This window comes from Daphnia pulex, chromosome 12, assembly GCF_021134715.1.
Source record: "Daphnia pulex isolate KAP4 chromosome 12, ASM2113471v1".
Lineage (NCBI taxonomy): Eukaryota > Metazoa > Arthropoda > Branchiopoda > Diplostraca > Daphniidae > Daphnia > Daphnia pulex.
This window is the reverse complement of record NC_060028.1, coordinates 7976143-7993480: the sequence shown is the minus strand read 5'-3', so window position 1 is coordinate 7993480 and position 17338 is coordinate 7976143. Positions and strand designations below refer to the sequence as shown.

Sequence of the window (17338 nt, the reverse complement as noted above, 5' to 3'; positions counted from 1 at the left end):
GGTTATTCACAATCGTGCAATACAGTGAGGTTGTTAGACAGTTTAGTGAAATCATGCTTACTAGGTATAATGTGACAACCAGTTAGAGGATCACCAGTCCATCCCGATGGACACACGCAAATCGGGTTGTGGTTAACAACTTGACATTTTGCGTCTCGGCCGCAAGTTCCAGGACAAGGATCTTGGCACTTAAAGTTGAGACAGGCTTGTGAGGGAGCGCATTCAGAGCTCGAGACGCATTCCGGTCTACATTCTGGTGGAATTCCCAAATAGCCTGGCTGACAAGCGCAGACAGGAGCGTTGCCGACTGGTCTACATGTACTATGAGGACCACACGGAGGAGGATCGCAAGGTTTTTCGATAACACTTGGTGAGGTTGGAGGAACTAAATATGAGTTAGCAAAAAACGTGAATTTTCCTTCTAAAATCTCAAATTGATTTTATTCGAGTTCTTACTCTTCACGGGAATAGGACGGCAAGATCCGTAAGGATCGCCAGTGTGGGCTTCTTTGCAGCTGCAAACGGGAATGTGGTTCGCAACTCTACAGTCAGCATTATCGCCACAAGCTCCCACACACGGATCAACACAGCGGTTTCGAGAGCAGCTTTTATCGCGTGGACAGTCCGTGTTGAGAACACATTCGGGTCTGCATGAACTGAATGGATCACCGACATAGTTTCCTGGACAAGAGCAATCGATTGCCCCGTTTCGCGTCTTGCATTGGGCGTTGGTACCGCAAGGATTTGGGTCGCAAGGAGTTGGTGGTTGGACGATATTTGGTTCGACTGTGTCAAATTTTACAAAATAGTAGTTAAAACTAAGAAGTCTTGTAGATATAAATTTTAGCAACAAATAAAGACAAAACTTCTGAAAGTGGAGAGAAAGCCTAACAATAAAAAATTGATTTGCCTTGACAAAACAAATTGCGCCAAAGCCTCCTACGAGAATTCGTTTAGCAACAAAAAAAAAGGTGTAGGACTAGGAAGTCCCAACCATTGTACAAAAGTGAAAACCAAAAAGAAAAGACAGAATTCGCAGAGAGTTCGTGGAACGCTCAAAATTCATTCTTACCAACAACTGGAATTGGCTGGCAATTGCTAAATCCGTCTCCGGAGTAACCAGTTGCGCAACTACAAACGGGTCGGTGGTTAACAACGCGACATTCGCCGTTTGGTGCACATGTTCCAAGGCATGGATCCACACATTTCTGGTTGATACAAGCCCTGTTTGATGGACACTCTGAACTGAGTACACACTCGGGACGGCAATTAGGAGCGGAGCCAATCATTCCGGCCACACATCCGCATTGGGCCTGTCCTGACACAACTTGGCATTGCGAGTTGGGTCCGCAAGGTGTTGGCGTGCAAGGATTAGGTGGAATGGGTCGTAATGTGCCTTCCTCAACAGATGGGCTAGGTATGGGTGCTACAAAAGGTAAGGTTAATTTAGGTTAGACACATGCAATTACACAAAGTAGACGAGTTGGAATAGTTAGTGGAATAATGCTTACTCGGAATAATGCGACACCCGGTCATAGGATCGCCTGTCCACCCTGATGGACACACGCAAATCGGGTTGTGATTGACAACTTTGCATTGTGCTTCTCGGCCACAAGTTTCTTTGCAAGGATCTTGGCACTTGAGATTCAGACAAGCTTGCGAAGGAGCACATTCTGAACTTGAAACACATTCCGGTCTACAATCCGGTGGCAAGCCCAAGTAGTTTGGTTGACAAGAGCAGACGGGAGCGTTACCGACTGGCCTGCAGACGCTATTTGGTCCACAAGGAGATGGTTTGCACGGTTCCTCGACAAGGGAGGGAGCGGTCGGTGGTACTTTTGGCGCAAAAGTCAAGAAAGGACACGTAATTAATATCGGGGAAGTACTAGGGAATCAACATTCGACTCTTTTTCTTACTTATCACAGGAATAGGGCGACAAGATCCATAAGGATCACCAGTGTGCGATTCTTTGCAACTGCAAACGGGGAGGTGGTTAGAAACTCTACAGTCGGCGTTAAAGCCACATGTTCCCACGCATGGATCCACGCATTGATTTTGAAGGCAGTTCTTATCACGGGGACAGTCTGTGCTGAGAACACATTCTGGCCGACAAGAACTGTAGGGATCACCTATGTAACTAGCAGGGCACACGCAATTGATGGCTCCATTTTGCGTTTTGCATTGGGCGTTGGTTCCACAAGGGTTTGGATCGCAAGGAGTCGGTGGTTGGACGACATTTGGTTCGACTATTTTTTAAATTACATAAAACGACCAAGGAATTAGTATAAAAATTGAGATAATAGAAGGAAAGGATAGAAATTGAGATCTTTTTTTCACTAAACGATTTAACTATAGCGATGTACTAATTACTAATTGCTACTGACTTCTTGAATATTAGATATTAAAGAATATTTAACTCTTAAACGAGTCAAATTAAAGTACTTAAATCAAATATCTATAACTAAGCCCATCTATATACCAAAATGTGCAATCATCAACTATTGCTTACCCACTGCTGGGACTGGTCGACAATCTGTAAAACCATTGCCCGTGTAACCAACGGCACAGGTGCAAACGGGTGAATGATTGACAACGCGACAATCAGAATTGCTAGCGCATGTTCCTGAACAAGGATCGATACATCTCTGGTTTATGCAAGCGCTTTGCGATGGGCAGTCTGAGCTGACCAAACATTCCGGTCTACAATTCGGGGCGGAGCCAATCATATTCGGAAGACAGCCGCACTGGGCTTGTCCAGAAACCACTTGACACTGCGAACTGGGTCCGCATGGCGATGGTGTGCACGGATTAGGTGGAATGGGTCGCAATGTGCCTTCTTCCACTACAGGGTTGGGTATCGGAGCTACGAATTGTTTCAAGTTTATAAACGATTAAAGAAAACGTGCCATCATTTCATTCATTGCGAAGTAACGTAAAAGGGTTGTTTCTTACTCGGTATTATACGGCACCCTGTTAATGGGTCACCAGTCCATCCAGCTGGACAAATACAAATGGGGTTGTGGTTGACTATTTTGCATTGGGCATCTCTGCCGCAAGTTCCGGGACAAGGATCTTGGCATTTGAAGTTGAGACAGGCTTGTGCAGGAGCGCATTCAGAGCTAGATACGCATTCAGGTCTACATTCCGGTGGAATTCCCAAATAGCCTGGCTGACAAGCGCAGACAGGAGCGTTGCCGACCGGTCTACATGTACTATGAGGACCACATGGAGGAGGATCGCATGGTTTTTCGATAACACTTGGTGAAGTCGGTGGAACTATACGATACGTCGTAAAATGGATGTTAAGGGCTGCTAAAAATTCTTGTCAACATTGTCTCTTACTTATCACAGGAATTGGACGGCAAGATCCATAAGGATCTCCAGTATGGGCCTCTTTGCAACTGCAAACGGGAATGTGGTTGGCAACTCTACAGTCAGCGTTGGAACCGCATGTTCCCTGACAAGGATCAACGCATCGGTTTTTCACGCAGCTCTTTTCACGAGGACAATCCGTGTTTAAAAGGCATTCAGGTCGACATGAGTCAAACGGATCTCCGATATAATTTGCCGGGCACACGCAATTGATGGCTCCATTTTGCGATTTGCACTGGGCATTGGTTCCGCATGGGTTGGGATCGCAAGGGCTCGGTGGTTGAACAACATTTGGTTCAACTACATTACAAAATGTCGATTTTATAGCAAAATGGAAAGACAAATTTGAAAAAAAAACTTAAAAAGCTTCGTCCAATATAGCGAAAAAAAATCAAATTCCAAGCCGCTTTAAAAAAAATTGAGAAAATAGCCAGCCCAATCGTCATAGAAAATGAACAAGCAACATTTCAAAACCTAGGAGACGATAATTGCAGTTATCAGTTGCAAACAATCTTTTCCGCTTCCAATGAATAGAAAATGGAAAAAAAAACTTTCGTCCAAGACTGAAGAGAATTTTCGTCAAATAACAAATAGCGTTACGTCACAGCAACTTCGCCAATAACAAAATATACCAGTGCTTATCGTAAAAAAGCTGTTTGCCAAAAAAATTGAAAAATGGCTCTCAATCGAATTCATCTTACCGACGGTGGGGACTGGTCGACAGTCGTTGAAAGCGTTGCCAGTGAAACCTGCTGCACAACTGCAAACAGGCGAGTGGTTGACTACACGACATTCAGAGTTTGAGCCACAGGTTCCTGGACAAGGATCGACGCATTTCTGATTGACACAAGCGCTACTCGCTGGGCAGTCTGAGTTAAGGACACACTCCGGTCGACAGTTCGGTGCTGAGCCAATCATGTTGCTAAGACATCCGCATTCCGCCTTTCCGAACACTGCTTGGCATTGTGAGTTGGGTCCGCAAGGATTTGGTGTGCACGGATTAGGTGGGATGGGTCTTAGTGTTCCTTCTTCTACAACTGGGCTTGGTAAAGCAGCTAATGGCAGTAAATAGAACATAAATTTAAAAACTGAACAAAAATAACCCCTAATGGATGCTCTTACTCGGAATGATTCGGCATCCAGTTAATGGATCTCCAGTCCATCCAGAAGGACAGATGCAGATTGGATTATGATTGACGACTTTGCAATTAGCGTCGCGACCACAAATATCTTTGCAAGGATCCTGACACTTTAAGTTGACGCACGCTTGAGAAGCCGGGCATTCGGCACTGGATACGCACTCAGGTCTACAATTGGGTGGAAGGCCTAGATAGTTGGTCTGGCAGGAGCAGACAGGAGAGTTTCCGACAGGTCTACAAATACTGTTTGGTCCGCAAGGAGAAGGATCGCAAGGTTTCTCGACAACTGACGGAGATGTGGGAGGTACTGTAGAACATTACAGTAGTGATTAAGATATGCCGTAAGAATTCTCCAACTTCGTGTTTCTTACTTATCACAGGTATAGGACGACAGGAGCCGTAAGGGTCTCCAGTATGGGATTGTTTGCAACTGCAAACAGGAATGTGATTTGAGATTCTGCAATCAGCATTCAAACCACATGTTCCTGGACAAGGATCAATACAGCGATTGCGAGAACAGCTCTGGTCACGAGGACAGTCTGTGTTGAGAACACATTCTGGTCGACAAGAACTGTAAGGATCACCAACATAGTTTCCAGGACAGGAGCAATCGATTGCCCCATTTCGCGTTTTGCATTGAGCGTTGGTACCGCAAGGATTAGGATCACAAGGTGTCGACGGCTGGACGACGTTTGGTTCGACTACAACAAAAACCATAATTGAATTCCCACACACTTAACTCTCATAACCCAACATGTTTTAAATCCTAAATAAAGAAAGCGTCCCAAACCATCGCAAAAAGCAAATCGGTTTCATAAAGTAGCAAATGAAGAAGAAGCGTCCATTTGAAGGCGTACAAGAAGCAAATGGAGATCAGTTTCCTCTTTTTTGATAGGTAAACTGTGAATTCGCTAGTGTTTTGTCAAATGAAAATATTGACAATTGAATTTCTCACAAAATGAAAATTTACCAGATAGAAATATCGAGAGAGAAAACATAAATTCACTCTAAGTGTCACTAACATTTTCTTAGTTATTATACCGTTCTAAATAACACGAAAAAAATCCACGGAAAAACTGAAGCTTAAAATAATGTGAAGTCTTTAATAACCTTAAAGTAAATGTCGCGATAATAATTTTAAAAAATGAAGGCGCAAACAAGCAATTTTAAATGCAAAAGCTGAAAGAACGGAAATATATATGAATGCAATTTCTTACCGACTGCTGGAATCGGACGACAATTACTAAAACCATCGCCAATGTAACCCGTTGCACAATTGCATACGGGGGAGTGGTTGACAACTCTACAATCAGCGTTGGATGCACAAGTACCGGGGCAAGGATCAACGCATTTCTGATTGATGCAGGCCCTATTCGATGGGCAGTCCGAGCTGAGTACACATTCTGGCCGACAGTTGGGCACAGAACCAATCATCCCAGACGCACATCCACATTGAGCTTGACCAGAAACGACTTGGCATTGCGAGTTTGGTCCGCATGGTGATGGCGTGCAAGGGTTGGGTGGTATGGGTCGTAACGTGCCTTCTTCCACTACAGGGTTTGGTACCGGTGCTACAAATGTTAAATTGATTAGGTTATTCACAAACGTGCAATACAATGAGGTTGTTAGACAGTTTAGTGGAATCATGCTTACTAGGAATAATGTGACAACCAGTAAGAGGATCACCAGTCCATCCCGAAGGGCACACGCAAATCGGGTTGTGATTAACTACACGGCACTGAGCATCTCGACCACAGGTTCCAGGACAGGGATCTTGACATTTGAAGTTGACACAAGCCTGAGACGGTGCGCACTCTGAGCTTGACACACATTCCGGTCTACATTCTGGTGGTACACCAAGGTAGCCTGACTGACAAGAACAGACCGGAGCATTGCCGACCTCACGGCATTGACTATTTGGACCGCAAGGTGTCGGTACGCAAGGTCTTTCTACTTCACTTGGAGATGTTATGAGCGCTAGATTTTAAAAGTATGGGACGATTTAAATTAATAGCTCTTTCCTTCAAAAATTTTGGATTTTTGATTCTTACGTTTCACGGGAATAGGACGGCAAGATCCATAAGGATCTCCAGTGTGAGACTCTTTGCAACTGCATACAGGGATGTGATTTGTTACCCTACAGATAGCGTTCATTCCACAAGTTCCCGGGCATGGATCGACGCAGCGGCTATTCACGCAATTTTTATCTCTTTGGCAATCTGTGTTAAGAACGCATTCAGGTCGACAAGAGCTGTACGGATCGCCGACATAGTTTGCCGGACAGACGCAATTGATGGCTCCGTTTTGTGATTTGCATTGAGCATTGGTACCACAAGGATTGGGATCGCAAGGAGTTGGCGGTTGGACGACGTTTGGTTCAACTACATCGTATATAACAATATGTTTAGTTCTAACCTAAAATTATTCATTTTACAACTTTGTCGTTTTTGTTATTTCCTATGCTTTAATGAATATTGACGAAATATCAACTTGTTCTTTACTTAATTTAAGATTTTTTGAATAAAAATAGCTAATGCGAAATTCTTCTAAACGGTATTGGATTTGTGATCTTACCAACAGCAGGGATTGGTCGACAGTTGCTAAAAGCATCGCCTGTGTACCCAGCTACACAACTACAGACTGGAGAATGGCTAACCACTCTGCACTCTGCGTTCGGTGCACAAACTCCGGGGCATGGATCAACACATTTCTGATTGATACAAGCTCTATTTGATGTGCAGTCGGAGCTCAGTACACACTCAGGTCGACAGTTGGGTGCAGTTCCGATCATGCCCGATACACAGCCACATTGGGCTTGTCCTGAAACGGCTTGGCATTGCGAATTTGGTCCACATGGTGATGGTGTACACGGGTTTGGTGGTATTGGACGTAACGTGCTTTCCTCCACTACAGGATTAGGTGTTGGTGCTACAACTGTTAACGAGTGTTAATTTTTGTTAAACAATAAATACATGTAAAATAAACTAAATTGTTAATCGTTGTAGTCATGCTTACTAGGGATGATTCGGCATCCAGTTAGAGGGTCGCCAGTCCATCCAGACGGACAGATGCAAATTGGGCTGTGGTTAACAACTCGGCATTGTGCATCTCGGCCACATGCCCCGGGGCATGGATCTTGACATTTCATGTTGACACAAGCTTTAGACGGGGGGCATTCCGAACTCGAAATACATTCAGGTCGACATTCAGGTGGAACACCGTCAAAGCCTGACTGGCAAGAGCAAACAGGCTCAGACCCGACTGGTCTACATATGCTGTTCGGTCCGCAAGGCGAAGGATCGCAAGGTTTAACGACTGAAGGTTCAGTCGGTGGCACGACTGTGCACACCAAGGCAAGAAAAAACGGACTCAATATCGATCGTTGATTTGTCTTAGATTGACTATTTGGAGTTAATAGTCGATAATGTTTCCCACCACCAGAAAAATTGGGTTTAGGACTTACCGACAGGAATGGGGCGACAAGACGCGTAAGGGTCACCGGTGAATTTTGGTTGACACGAGCAGACTGGTTGGTGGTTAGCAACTCGGCAATCTGCGTTGAAACCACAAGAGCCGGGGCAGGGATCGACACACTTTTGGCTGACACATGCTCGGTTGCTAGGACAATCACTGTTCACTACACACTCAGGTCGGCAGTTGGGTGCCGTTCCAATCATATTGGCGACACAACCACAGGTAGCTTTGTCGTTAAGGACTTGGCATACGCTGTTTGGTCCGCATGGTGTTGGCACACATGGATCGACAACTTGTGGTTGAATGGGTGGTGTCACAACTTGAAAGTAAATATTAGAAAACAATCAGTTTAGTTAATTAAACCAGATTTGATATCGTATTACCTGGTGTTGGGCGACACTCGATAAAAGGATCTCCTGTTTTTCCACGTGGACAACTGCAAATCGGGTTGTGGGATACCACACGACATTCAGCTCCCTGGCCGCAGATTCCAGCACAAGGATCCTTACATTTTTGTTTGATGCAAGCCAAAGTGGATTCACAATCTGAGTTCAGGAGACATTCAGGCCTACAACTGGGTGGCACGCCTTGGTATTCAGTTTGACAGGAGCAAACAGGGCGACAATCCACTTCTCGACAGACACTGTATGGACCACAAGGAGATGGATTGCATGGAGTACACTTTTCAGCGGCGGTCGGTTGAGTTGGTCTTGGCACTGCAAAACGTTCATTTTTATTTTATTTTGTAGGTGAAAATTTGAAAAAGAATTTGAGATTAAATTTATCGTTCTCTACCTTCAACTGGAATGACCTTGCACGATTCCAGTGGACTACCCGTATAGCCTTGAGGACAATAGCAAGTGGCGAAATGGTTAACGACTCGGCATTCTGCGTTGTTGCCACATAATCCTGGGCAAGGATCGCGGCATTTTTGGTTGACACAAACTTGGGTGGAAGCGCAGTCGGAATTAAGAACGCATTCGGGTTTACATCCCTGGCGGGCGTCACCAAAGTATTCAGGTAGACACTGACATATTGCCAATCCTGACTGATCTCTACAAACGGCATTTGCACCACAAGGTGATGGAACGCAAGGATTTGGAGTAGGAGGTTTCTTGACTGGTTCGGACACAACAGCTACATGATAAAAATATTGAATTTAAAATAGAAATTGCCATCATACATTTTGATATAAATTATATGATTACGTTGAATCGGAACGCAGTTTCGGTATGGGTCGCCTGTATAGGATTCCTTGCAAGAACAAACTGGATTGTGACCGACTACTCGACATTGAGTGTTGGCACCGCATACTCCCGGACAAGGATCTTTACACTTTTGGTTGATGCAAGCCAAATTCGATGGGCAATCGCTGTTACGAACACATTCGGGTCGGCAGTTTGGTACAGTACCGATCATACCGTCTTGACATCCACATTGGGCTTGGTTTCTTACAACCTGGCATTGGGAATTAGGACCTAAATCACAAAAATTAGGATTGAAAGATTTATTCTTAATTTATTTTGATTTTTTTATGAATTACCACATGGCGAAGGAATGCAAGGGTTAGGTCGTTCTTCAATGACCGGCTCTTGAGGACGAGCAGGGAAAGGTTGGCAACGAATGAATGGATCGCCTGTACGGTCGTTAGGACAGTTGCAAATTGGGTTGTGATTGGTGACTCGACAGATAGCGTTCTCCCCACAAACTCCTGGACAAGGATCTCGACATTTTTGGTTTATACAGGCCAATGACTGAGAGCATTCAGCATTCGACTAAAATAAGATATGATAATAGCATTTGTGTACTGATAAATAAAGAGAAATTTAAAAAAAAACTTACTGAACACTCGGGTCGGCAGCTAGGAGGAACTCCTACGAATCCAGATTGACAAGAGCAGACGGGTTTATTGCTAACTTCTCTGCAGGCGCTATTTGGTCCACATGGTGATGGAACACATGGCCTTTCAGTCACAACAGGTTCTATTGGACGACTTTCAATTGGAATAGGACGGCAAGCTGATGAGGCATCGCCAGTGTAACCAGAGATACAACTACAGACTGGATAATGATTGGTAACTCGACACTCTGCGTTCAATCCACAGACGCCCGGACATGGATTAATGCACCGGTTGTTAGCGCAGCTTTTGTCGCGCGGGCAGTCTGAGTTTTGAACACATTCTGGTCGACATCCAGTATAAGGATCTCCTACATAATTAATTGGACATTTGCAAGTAGCACTATTTCCTTGGGATCTGCATTCTGCTCCAACACCACACGGGGTTGGAGTGCAGGGATCTTTCGGTCTTGTGGTGACTGTTTCGGGTTGGACAACTACTGGTTCTGTACAACGAACGAAAGGATCGCCTGTCATGCTGCCAGGGCAAGAACAGATGGGATTGTGATCTTTGACGACGCAGTTAGCTCCAATTCCACATGTGCCTGGGCATGGGTCGACACATTTCTGATTAACACAGGCTTTGTTCTGAGGACAGTCACTGCTGGCAACGCATTCGGGACGGCAAGGTGTGCCAAAGTAACCTGGTAAGCAAGAGCACACTGCTTGATTGTTGACTGGACGACATTCTGCGTAGTTGCCACACGGACTTGGATTGCAAGGCTGAGTAACGACTGGCTCCGAAACAACTGGTTCAACCGCTACAATAACATGAAATTTTGTTAATTAAAGTAATAATTAATCGAAAAACATGTCATTTACGTCGTGGAGCACAAGATCTGGTAGGGTCGCCTTGATATCCTTGCAGGCAAGAGCATATCGGGTTGTGATTGTTGACTTTGCAGACTGCATTTTGGCCACAGACTCCAGGACAGGGATCTCTGCACTTTGCGTTGATGCAGGCTAAGTTGGGCGGGCAGTCCGAGTTAAGGACGCATTCGGGTTTACAGTTAGGGCAATCTGGTCTTGGTGGTTGTTGTGGATAAGAGATAGGTGGCGCCAAAGTTGGAGTCTCGACGGCCGAAACGACAATCGGATTGCAATTCTGGTACGGGTTTCCGGTATATCCAGGAACGCATGAGCAAACTGGATTGTGTCCTGACACTCGACAAGCTGCGTTTATTCCACAAACTCCTGGGCATGGATCGCGACACTTTTGGTTGATGCACGCCTGTGTCGACTGGCATGCGCTGTTTGTGGTACATTCAGGTCCACACCCACGATTGCTTTGGGGATCTCCGTAAAAGCCAGGACGACAAGTACAAATTGGATTTTTGGTCACTCCTACAGAACAATCAGCATTCGGTCCACACGGGCTGGGATTGCATGGTTCTGATACTACTGGAGCTATATACAAAAAATTGTTAGACAATTATGTGTAACTTAAAATGATCACGCTAAAAATAATTACATGTGCAGCCGGATAGAGGATTGCCAACTGTTCCTGGTGGACATTTGCAGATTGGGCTGTGATCCCTAATTTCGCAAACAGCTCCAACTCCACAACGGCATGGATTAACACACTGTCCGTTAATGCAAGCTTCTTTTGCTGGGCAGTCGTTGTTGCTTCGGCAGCCAGTCACTGTCGAGTCAAAACAAGTTTTTTTCACAATTTCTCTTATAAACTAAATAAACAGAAAAATCCTACATTTATAACACTGCTCGCGAGGGTTTCCTGTATAGCCTTCAAGGCAACTGCAGACGGCATTATGATTGACTGCCTGGCATGAAGCAAGTTGCCCACAGATGCGCGTCTGGCAAACTGGAATACACTGGGCAGTAGGGCGATCGCAGTAACGATCATAAGGACAATCGTTGTTGGACAGGCATTCACCGACAACCACTATTAAATTATGCCAGAAATTAAAATAAAAAATTAGTTTTCTAGAATTATTTAGTGGTAGTTAAATGCAGTCAGAAGCCCAACACCACCAAATAAGTGCACGTCAACGTCTAAAAATAAGTATTGTAAGTAGGTTCATTCAAGGGAATGTCGAATCACATAAAGGATAGCGCTATTTAAAAATCTATTTCGTTTTTTAATAGATTAAAAACTATCCACACCCCAACATCGTCAATTAAAACTGTCGGTGTGGATATAATAAAAAAAGATGAATAATTTTCTGGTTGGTTTTCGTGAATCGTCGGGTATGAATGAGTTTTAGGTGAGAGAAATGTTCCAAAGCGTTGATATTTTGATGGCGATTTTTTAAGTCTGAAGAAGCTTTTCGTCCTAGATGATACTTGACAAGTACCAGGTATGCATTGGATGCTGGCAACTCCTGTGTATCCAGGGCGGCAAGCGCAGACAGGATTGTGATACACCACTTGGCACTGAGCATTCGGCACACAAGGCTGGAAAGAACAAGGGTCGACACAGCGCTCGTTAGGGATGTCACAGGCCTCGGTGTCCAGGCAGTCGTTGTTGCTGACGCAACCCGTTTTCGGTGGGATGATCACCTGTGGAGGAGTCGGGCGACCGAATGAAGGCCGTTCCGACGTGATAGGTCTAAGCGGCTCAGGCCAGACAAACGATGGTGGTGTGACTTGCGTTCCAGTAGGTGGCTGCTGGATTTGTGGACGACCCGGTGTTTCAGGACGAGACGGTTCAGCAACTACGGGTGTTGGGGTACCGGGGGTGACAGGGGTTTGACCAGGCACTGTTGGCGGTGGCCTAGTGGTTATTTCGGGTATTGATGGAGGTGGTTTAGGGTAAGGGTAAGGATCTGGTTTTTGAGAAGGTGGTGAAATGGGATTGGAAGGTGGTCTTTCCCCAATTACAGGGACAGTGGGAGGGGAACCTGGAGGCCGCGTTCCGGCTACTGCCGAGGGCCGAGTGGGTAAAACAGCTGTTGGTGGTCTACTGGGAACTTGTGGATAAGATGGCAAACCAGGTTTATCTTGAGGTGACGGGGAAGGTACTTCCGCTTCAACGGGAGAAGTCGGAGGTGGTACAGGATAACCAGGTGGTCGAGAAGTTGGGCCTATAGGATATTGTGAAGGTGTTCCAGCTAATGGTGGAAGGGCAGGAGACGATGTAACAGGGGGTGGATGAGGAGGATATGGTTTATTGGTCGTCGATGGTTGTTCTCCAATCACGGGAACCGTTGGAGGATTAGATATCGAAGGTTGCTGTGGGGTAGGTGAAGGTGGATAAGGTCGTTGCGTTTCAGCCTCAGGTGATAAACTAGGAGGAGTTGGATAGTTTGGTCGTGGAGGCCTTGTGCCTGGCTGAGCTGGACCTGGTGGACTGGGTTCAGCTACGACTGGTTCAATGGGTGGTGGAGGCCTACTTGTTCCTGGTGTTGCAGGAGGGGAAGGAGCAGGACTTTCTGCTACTGGAGGTTGGAATGGAGGAACGGAAGGAGATGGAGGTGAATACTGTGATCCAGGGGGAGGAGTAGGCCGAGAAGTTTCAGCGATAACGGAGACAGTAGGTGGGTTAGAAATACCAGGTTGCTCTTGAATAGGAGCTGGATTAGAAGGACTGGGAGTTTCGGCCACAGGCGGCATACTAGGTGGGTTATATGGTCTTAGTGGTGTTGGGCCAATTGGTCGTGAAGTCGATGAAATTGTTTCAGCAATTACCGGAACGGTGGAAGGATAGGGAACTGAAGAAGGTGCTTTCGTAGGTAAAGGTGGTTTATATGAGGTCTCAGCAATGGGTGGGAGATGAGGGGGAGTAGGATAGGATGGGCGAGGTGGCCTTGTAGAAGGAGTAGCTGGACCATAAGGAGGGATTGGTTCAGATATAACCGGCTCAGTTGGTAACGGAGGTCTACTAGTTCCTGGTATTGCTGGTGGTGATTGCGCGGGAGATTCAGCCGTTGGGGGTTGGAAAGGAGGAACGGAAGGAGGTAGAGGTGGGTATGAAATATCAGGTTTAGGAGTGGGCCGCGTTGTCTCAGCAATTACTGGAACAGTAGGTGGGTTAGAAATGCCAGGTGGTTCTTGTACAGGAGCAGGATAAGAAGGTTTTGGTGTTTCGGCCAAAGGTGGTATGCTAGGAGGGTTGTAGGGTTTTGGTGGAGTGGGACCTGCTGGTCTGGGTGTACTGGGTAAAGGAGTTTCAGCAATAACTGGGACAGTAGGTGGGTTAGAAATGCCCGGAGTTTCTTGAACGGGAGAAGGATAATAAGGTTTTTGGGTTTCGGCTAAAGGAGGAATGCTAGGAGGATTTGAAGGTCTAGGTGGAGTTGGACCAACTGGTCTAGGTGTACTGGGTGATGAAGTTTCAGCAATAACCGGTAAAGTAGGGGGGTTAAAATTTGATGGTGGTGCCTGGGTAGGATATGGTGGTCGAGATGAGGTCTCAGCGATAGGTGGAAGTTGTGGTGGAGTAGAATAAGACGGGCGAGGCGGCCTCGTTGCAGGAGTAGCTGGCACATAAGGAGGGCTTGGTTCAGATATAACCGGCTCAGTTGGTAACGGAGGTCTACTGGTTCCTGGTATTGCCGGTGGGGATGGAGCAGGAGATTCCGCCGTTGGGGGTTGGAAAGGAGGAACGGAAGGAGCTGGAGGTGGGTATGAAATATCAGGTTTAGGAGTGGGCCGCGTTGTCTCAGCAATTACTGGAACAGTAGGTGGGTTAGAAATGCCAGGTGGTTCTTGTACAGGAGCAGGATAAGAAGGTTTTGGTGTTTCGGCCAAAGGTGGTATGCTAGGAGGGTTGTAGGGTTTTGGTGGAGTGGGACCTGCTGGTCTGGGTGTACTGGGTAAAGGAGTTTCAGCAATAACTGGGACAGTAGGTGGGTTAGAAATGCCCGGAATTTCTTGAACGGGAGAAGGATAATAAGGTTTTTGGGTTTCGGCTAAAGGAGGAATGCTAGGAGGATTTGAAGGTCTAGGTGGAGTTGGACCAACTGGTCTAGGTGTACTGGGTGATGAAGTTTCAGCAATAACCGGTAAAGTAGGGGGGTTAAAATTTGATGGTGGTGCCTGGGTAGGATATGGTGGTCGAGATGAGGTCTCAGCGATAGGTGGAAGTTGTGGTGGAGTAGGATAAGACGGGCGAGGCGGTCTCGTTGCAGGAGTAGCTGGACCATAAGGAGGACTAGGTTCAGCAACAACAGGCTCTATTGGGAGAGGAGGTCTACTCGTCCCCGGTATTGCTGGTGGGGAAGGAGCTGGAGTTTCAGCTGTTGGGGGTTTTTGCGTGGGAATAGAAGGAGTTGCAGGTGGGTATGGAATTTCAGGTTTAGGAGTAGGCCGAGGTGTCTCAGCAATTACTGGCACAGTAGGCGGGTTAGAAATGCCGGGTGGTTCTTGTACAGGAGAAGGATAACTGGGTCTTGGGGTTTCTGCTAAAGGTGGTATACTAGAAGGCGTTAAAGGTTTTGGAGGGGTTACAATCGGTCGGGTAGTTGAAGGATATGGTGTTTCGGCAACAACCGGAACTGTTGGGGGGCGAGGAATATTAGTAGTTTCTTGTGTAGGTGATGGATATTGAGGGCGAGAGGTTTCAGCTAAAGGTGGTAAACCAGGTGGAGTTGGAGGAGGATATGATACATATGAAGGTGTAACTGCCGAAGGCGCAGGAGTTTCCGCAACCACTGGTACAGATGGAGGGTTAGAAATACCAGGTGTTTCCTGAACGGGAGCGGGATAGGCAGGTTTTTGTGTCTCGGCTGAAGGTGGTAAGCTAGGAGGGTTAGAAGGTCTAGGTGGAGAGGGACCAATTGGTTTAGTTGTACTGGGTGATGGAGTTTCAGCAATAACTGGCACGGTAGGTGGGTAAGCAATTGATGGTGGTGCTTGTGTTGGTGAAGGTGGTCGTACTGATGGTTCTGCAATAGGTGGAAGGTTAGGAGGAGTTGGATAAGAAGGAACAGGTGGTCTTGTAAATGGTTTTTCTGACTCATTAGGCGGGCTAGGTTCAGCCACTACTGGCTCTGTCGGCAACGGAGGCCGAGTTGTTCCAGTGGTTGCAGGTGGCGATGGTGCAGGAGATTCAGCCGTTGGTGGTTGATAAGGAGGAATAGAAGGAGGTGCAGGTGGATATGGAATTTCAGGTTTAGGAGTGGGGCTAGGTGTTTCAGCAATTACTGGAACAGTGGGTGGGTTTGAAATGCTAGGTGGCTCTTGAACAGGAGAAGGATAAGAAGGTTTGGGGGTTTCAGCCAATGGTGGATTACTAGGAGGGTTAGAAGGTCTAGGTGTAGAAGGGCCAATCGGCTTGGGAGTTGAAGGAACAGGTGTCTCCGCAACAACAGGCACAGCTGGAGGTTGAGGGGGTTTTGTGGTTTGCTGTGTAGGTGATGGGTAGTCGGGACGTGGAGTTTCGGCCACTGGAGGTGACACAGGCACAGCAGGTGGTGCAGGCGGGTAAGGAATTGGAGATGTTGGCACTTGTGGGGCTGGGGTTTCCACAACAACAGGCACAGTAGAAGGTTTCGAAGTTGACGTTTCTTGGGAAGGAGGTGGAGGGCGAGTTGATGTCTCAGCAACCGGTGGAATTATAGAAGGTGTAGGGTAACTAGGGCGAGGAGGTCTAGCGGTGGTTGGACTGGTTGGAGGTGTAGTACCGGGTTCTGCCACTACTGGCTCAGTTGGTGGCGGTGGTCTACTAGTACTTGCAGTACCCGCAGTTGGTGGGGGTGATGGAGATTCTGCCAACGGCGTAATAGGTGAAGGAACAGTAGGATAAGTAGGAAGTTTCGTGGGCACGGTAGTTGGAACGGTAGGAGCTGTTGTTTCTGCAACGACCGGTTCCAAAGGTAGGGTTGGACGTGGTGGTCTCGTGATTGGAGTTACTGTTTTCGCGGTCGTTGTTTCTACCCCCAATTCCGTTGTCGGAATTGGAAAAGGAATTTCTGGCTTGGGTGGTTTAGGATAGCCAGGCACACGACTAGTTGTTTCAGCTAAAGCCGGTTGAGTGGTTGGGATCGTGAATGGAGTTTCTGGTGTAGTGTCCATTGGATAACCAAAACCAAAGACTGGGGGAAAATCAGTGGTAGGATCTGTCGGAGGATAGGTGAAATTTGGCACAGGTGTACTAGGATAAGGATACCCTGGTTTAGCGCTGGTCGTCTGTCCTGGAACGGGGACCGTTGTTGGTTCCGTCACAACCGCAATAGGCTTGAGTGGTCCTGTATGCATTTCCGTTGTGGCCATTAAAGTAGGCAATTGAGAAAACTCAGTTTTCCGGTATATCATTCATCAAACAACACATTTGCAATCGAAACATTATCAAGGCAACGAGCGCACTTGCGTCTATAAGCTCAATGAAATTCAAGATCGTGATGAAAAGCTCGGTATTCCTTGTCGGGAAGCGCAGAATTCATTGGACAAGGCCAACAGGAAGAAGGTAATTGATATTGACGCACGGATAATAAAGTAATAAGGCGGTCATCGGTCAAACATCCATATTGTTTGATACCATAATGACGAACGCAAT

General features: G+C 46.5%; 1 protein-coding gene across 40 annotated transcripts in view; it reads right to left on the bottom strand.

The window, feature by feature from the left end:
* The window catches only part of LOC124208529, a 67576-nt gene that overhangs the window by 20627 nt on the left and 29611 nt on the right, over positions 1–17338 (bottom strand). For 22 of the 40 annotated variants that reach the window (XM_046606302.1, XM_046606304.1, XM_046606310.1 and 19 more), the window contains 26 exons: positions 12198–17030; positions 11591–11785; positions 11354–11524; positions 10705–11289; positions 9829–10643; positions 9530–9761; positions 9195–9464; positions 8782–9123; positions 8370–8702; positions 7976–8305; positions 7528–7851; positions 7087–7446; positions 6564–6893; positions 6166–6489; positions 5730–6083; positions 4884–5213; positions 4496–4819; positions 4075–4428; positions 3344–3673; positions 2954–3277; positions 2511–2864; positions 1918–2247; positions 1512–1835; positions 1073–1426; positions 457–786; positions 62–385 (listed from right to left, as the gene is read on the bottom strand). In XM_046606302.1, the coding sequence (XP_046462258.1) occupies positions 62–385; positions 457–786; positions 1073–1426; positions 1512–1835; positions 1918–2247; positions 2511–2864; positions 2954–3277; positions 3344–3673; positions 4075–4428; positions 4496–4819; positions 4884–5213; positions 5730–6083; positions 6166–6489; positions 6564–6893; positions 7087–7446; positions 7528–7851; positions 7976–8305; positions 8370–8702; positions 8782–9123; positions 9195–9464; positions 9530–9761; positions 9829–10643; positions 10705–11289; positions 11354–11524; positions 11591–11785; positions 12198–17030 (13476 nt within the window). The remainder of the gene's footprint in view (positions 1–61; positions 386–456; positions 787–1072; positions 1427–1511; positions 1836–1917; positions 2248–2510; positions 2865–2953; positions 3278–3343; positions 3674–4074; positions 4429–4495; positions 4820–4883; positions 5214–5729; positions 6084–6165; positions 6490–6563; positions 6894–7086; positions 7447–7527; positions 7852–7975; positions 8306–8369; positions 8703–8781; positions 9124–9194; positions 9465–9529; positions 9762–9828; positions 10644–10704; positions 11290–11353; positions 11525–11590; positions 11786–12197; positions 17031–17338) is intronic. The other 18 variants (XM_046606330.1, XM_046606332.1, XM_046606333.1 and 15 more) reach the window with 16 other exon arrangements.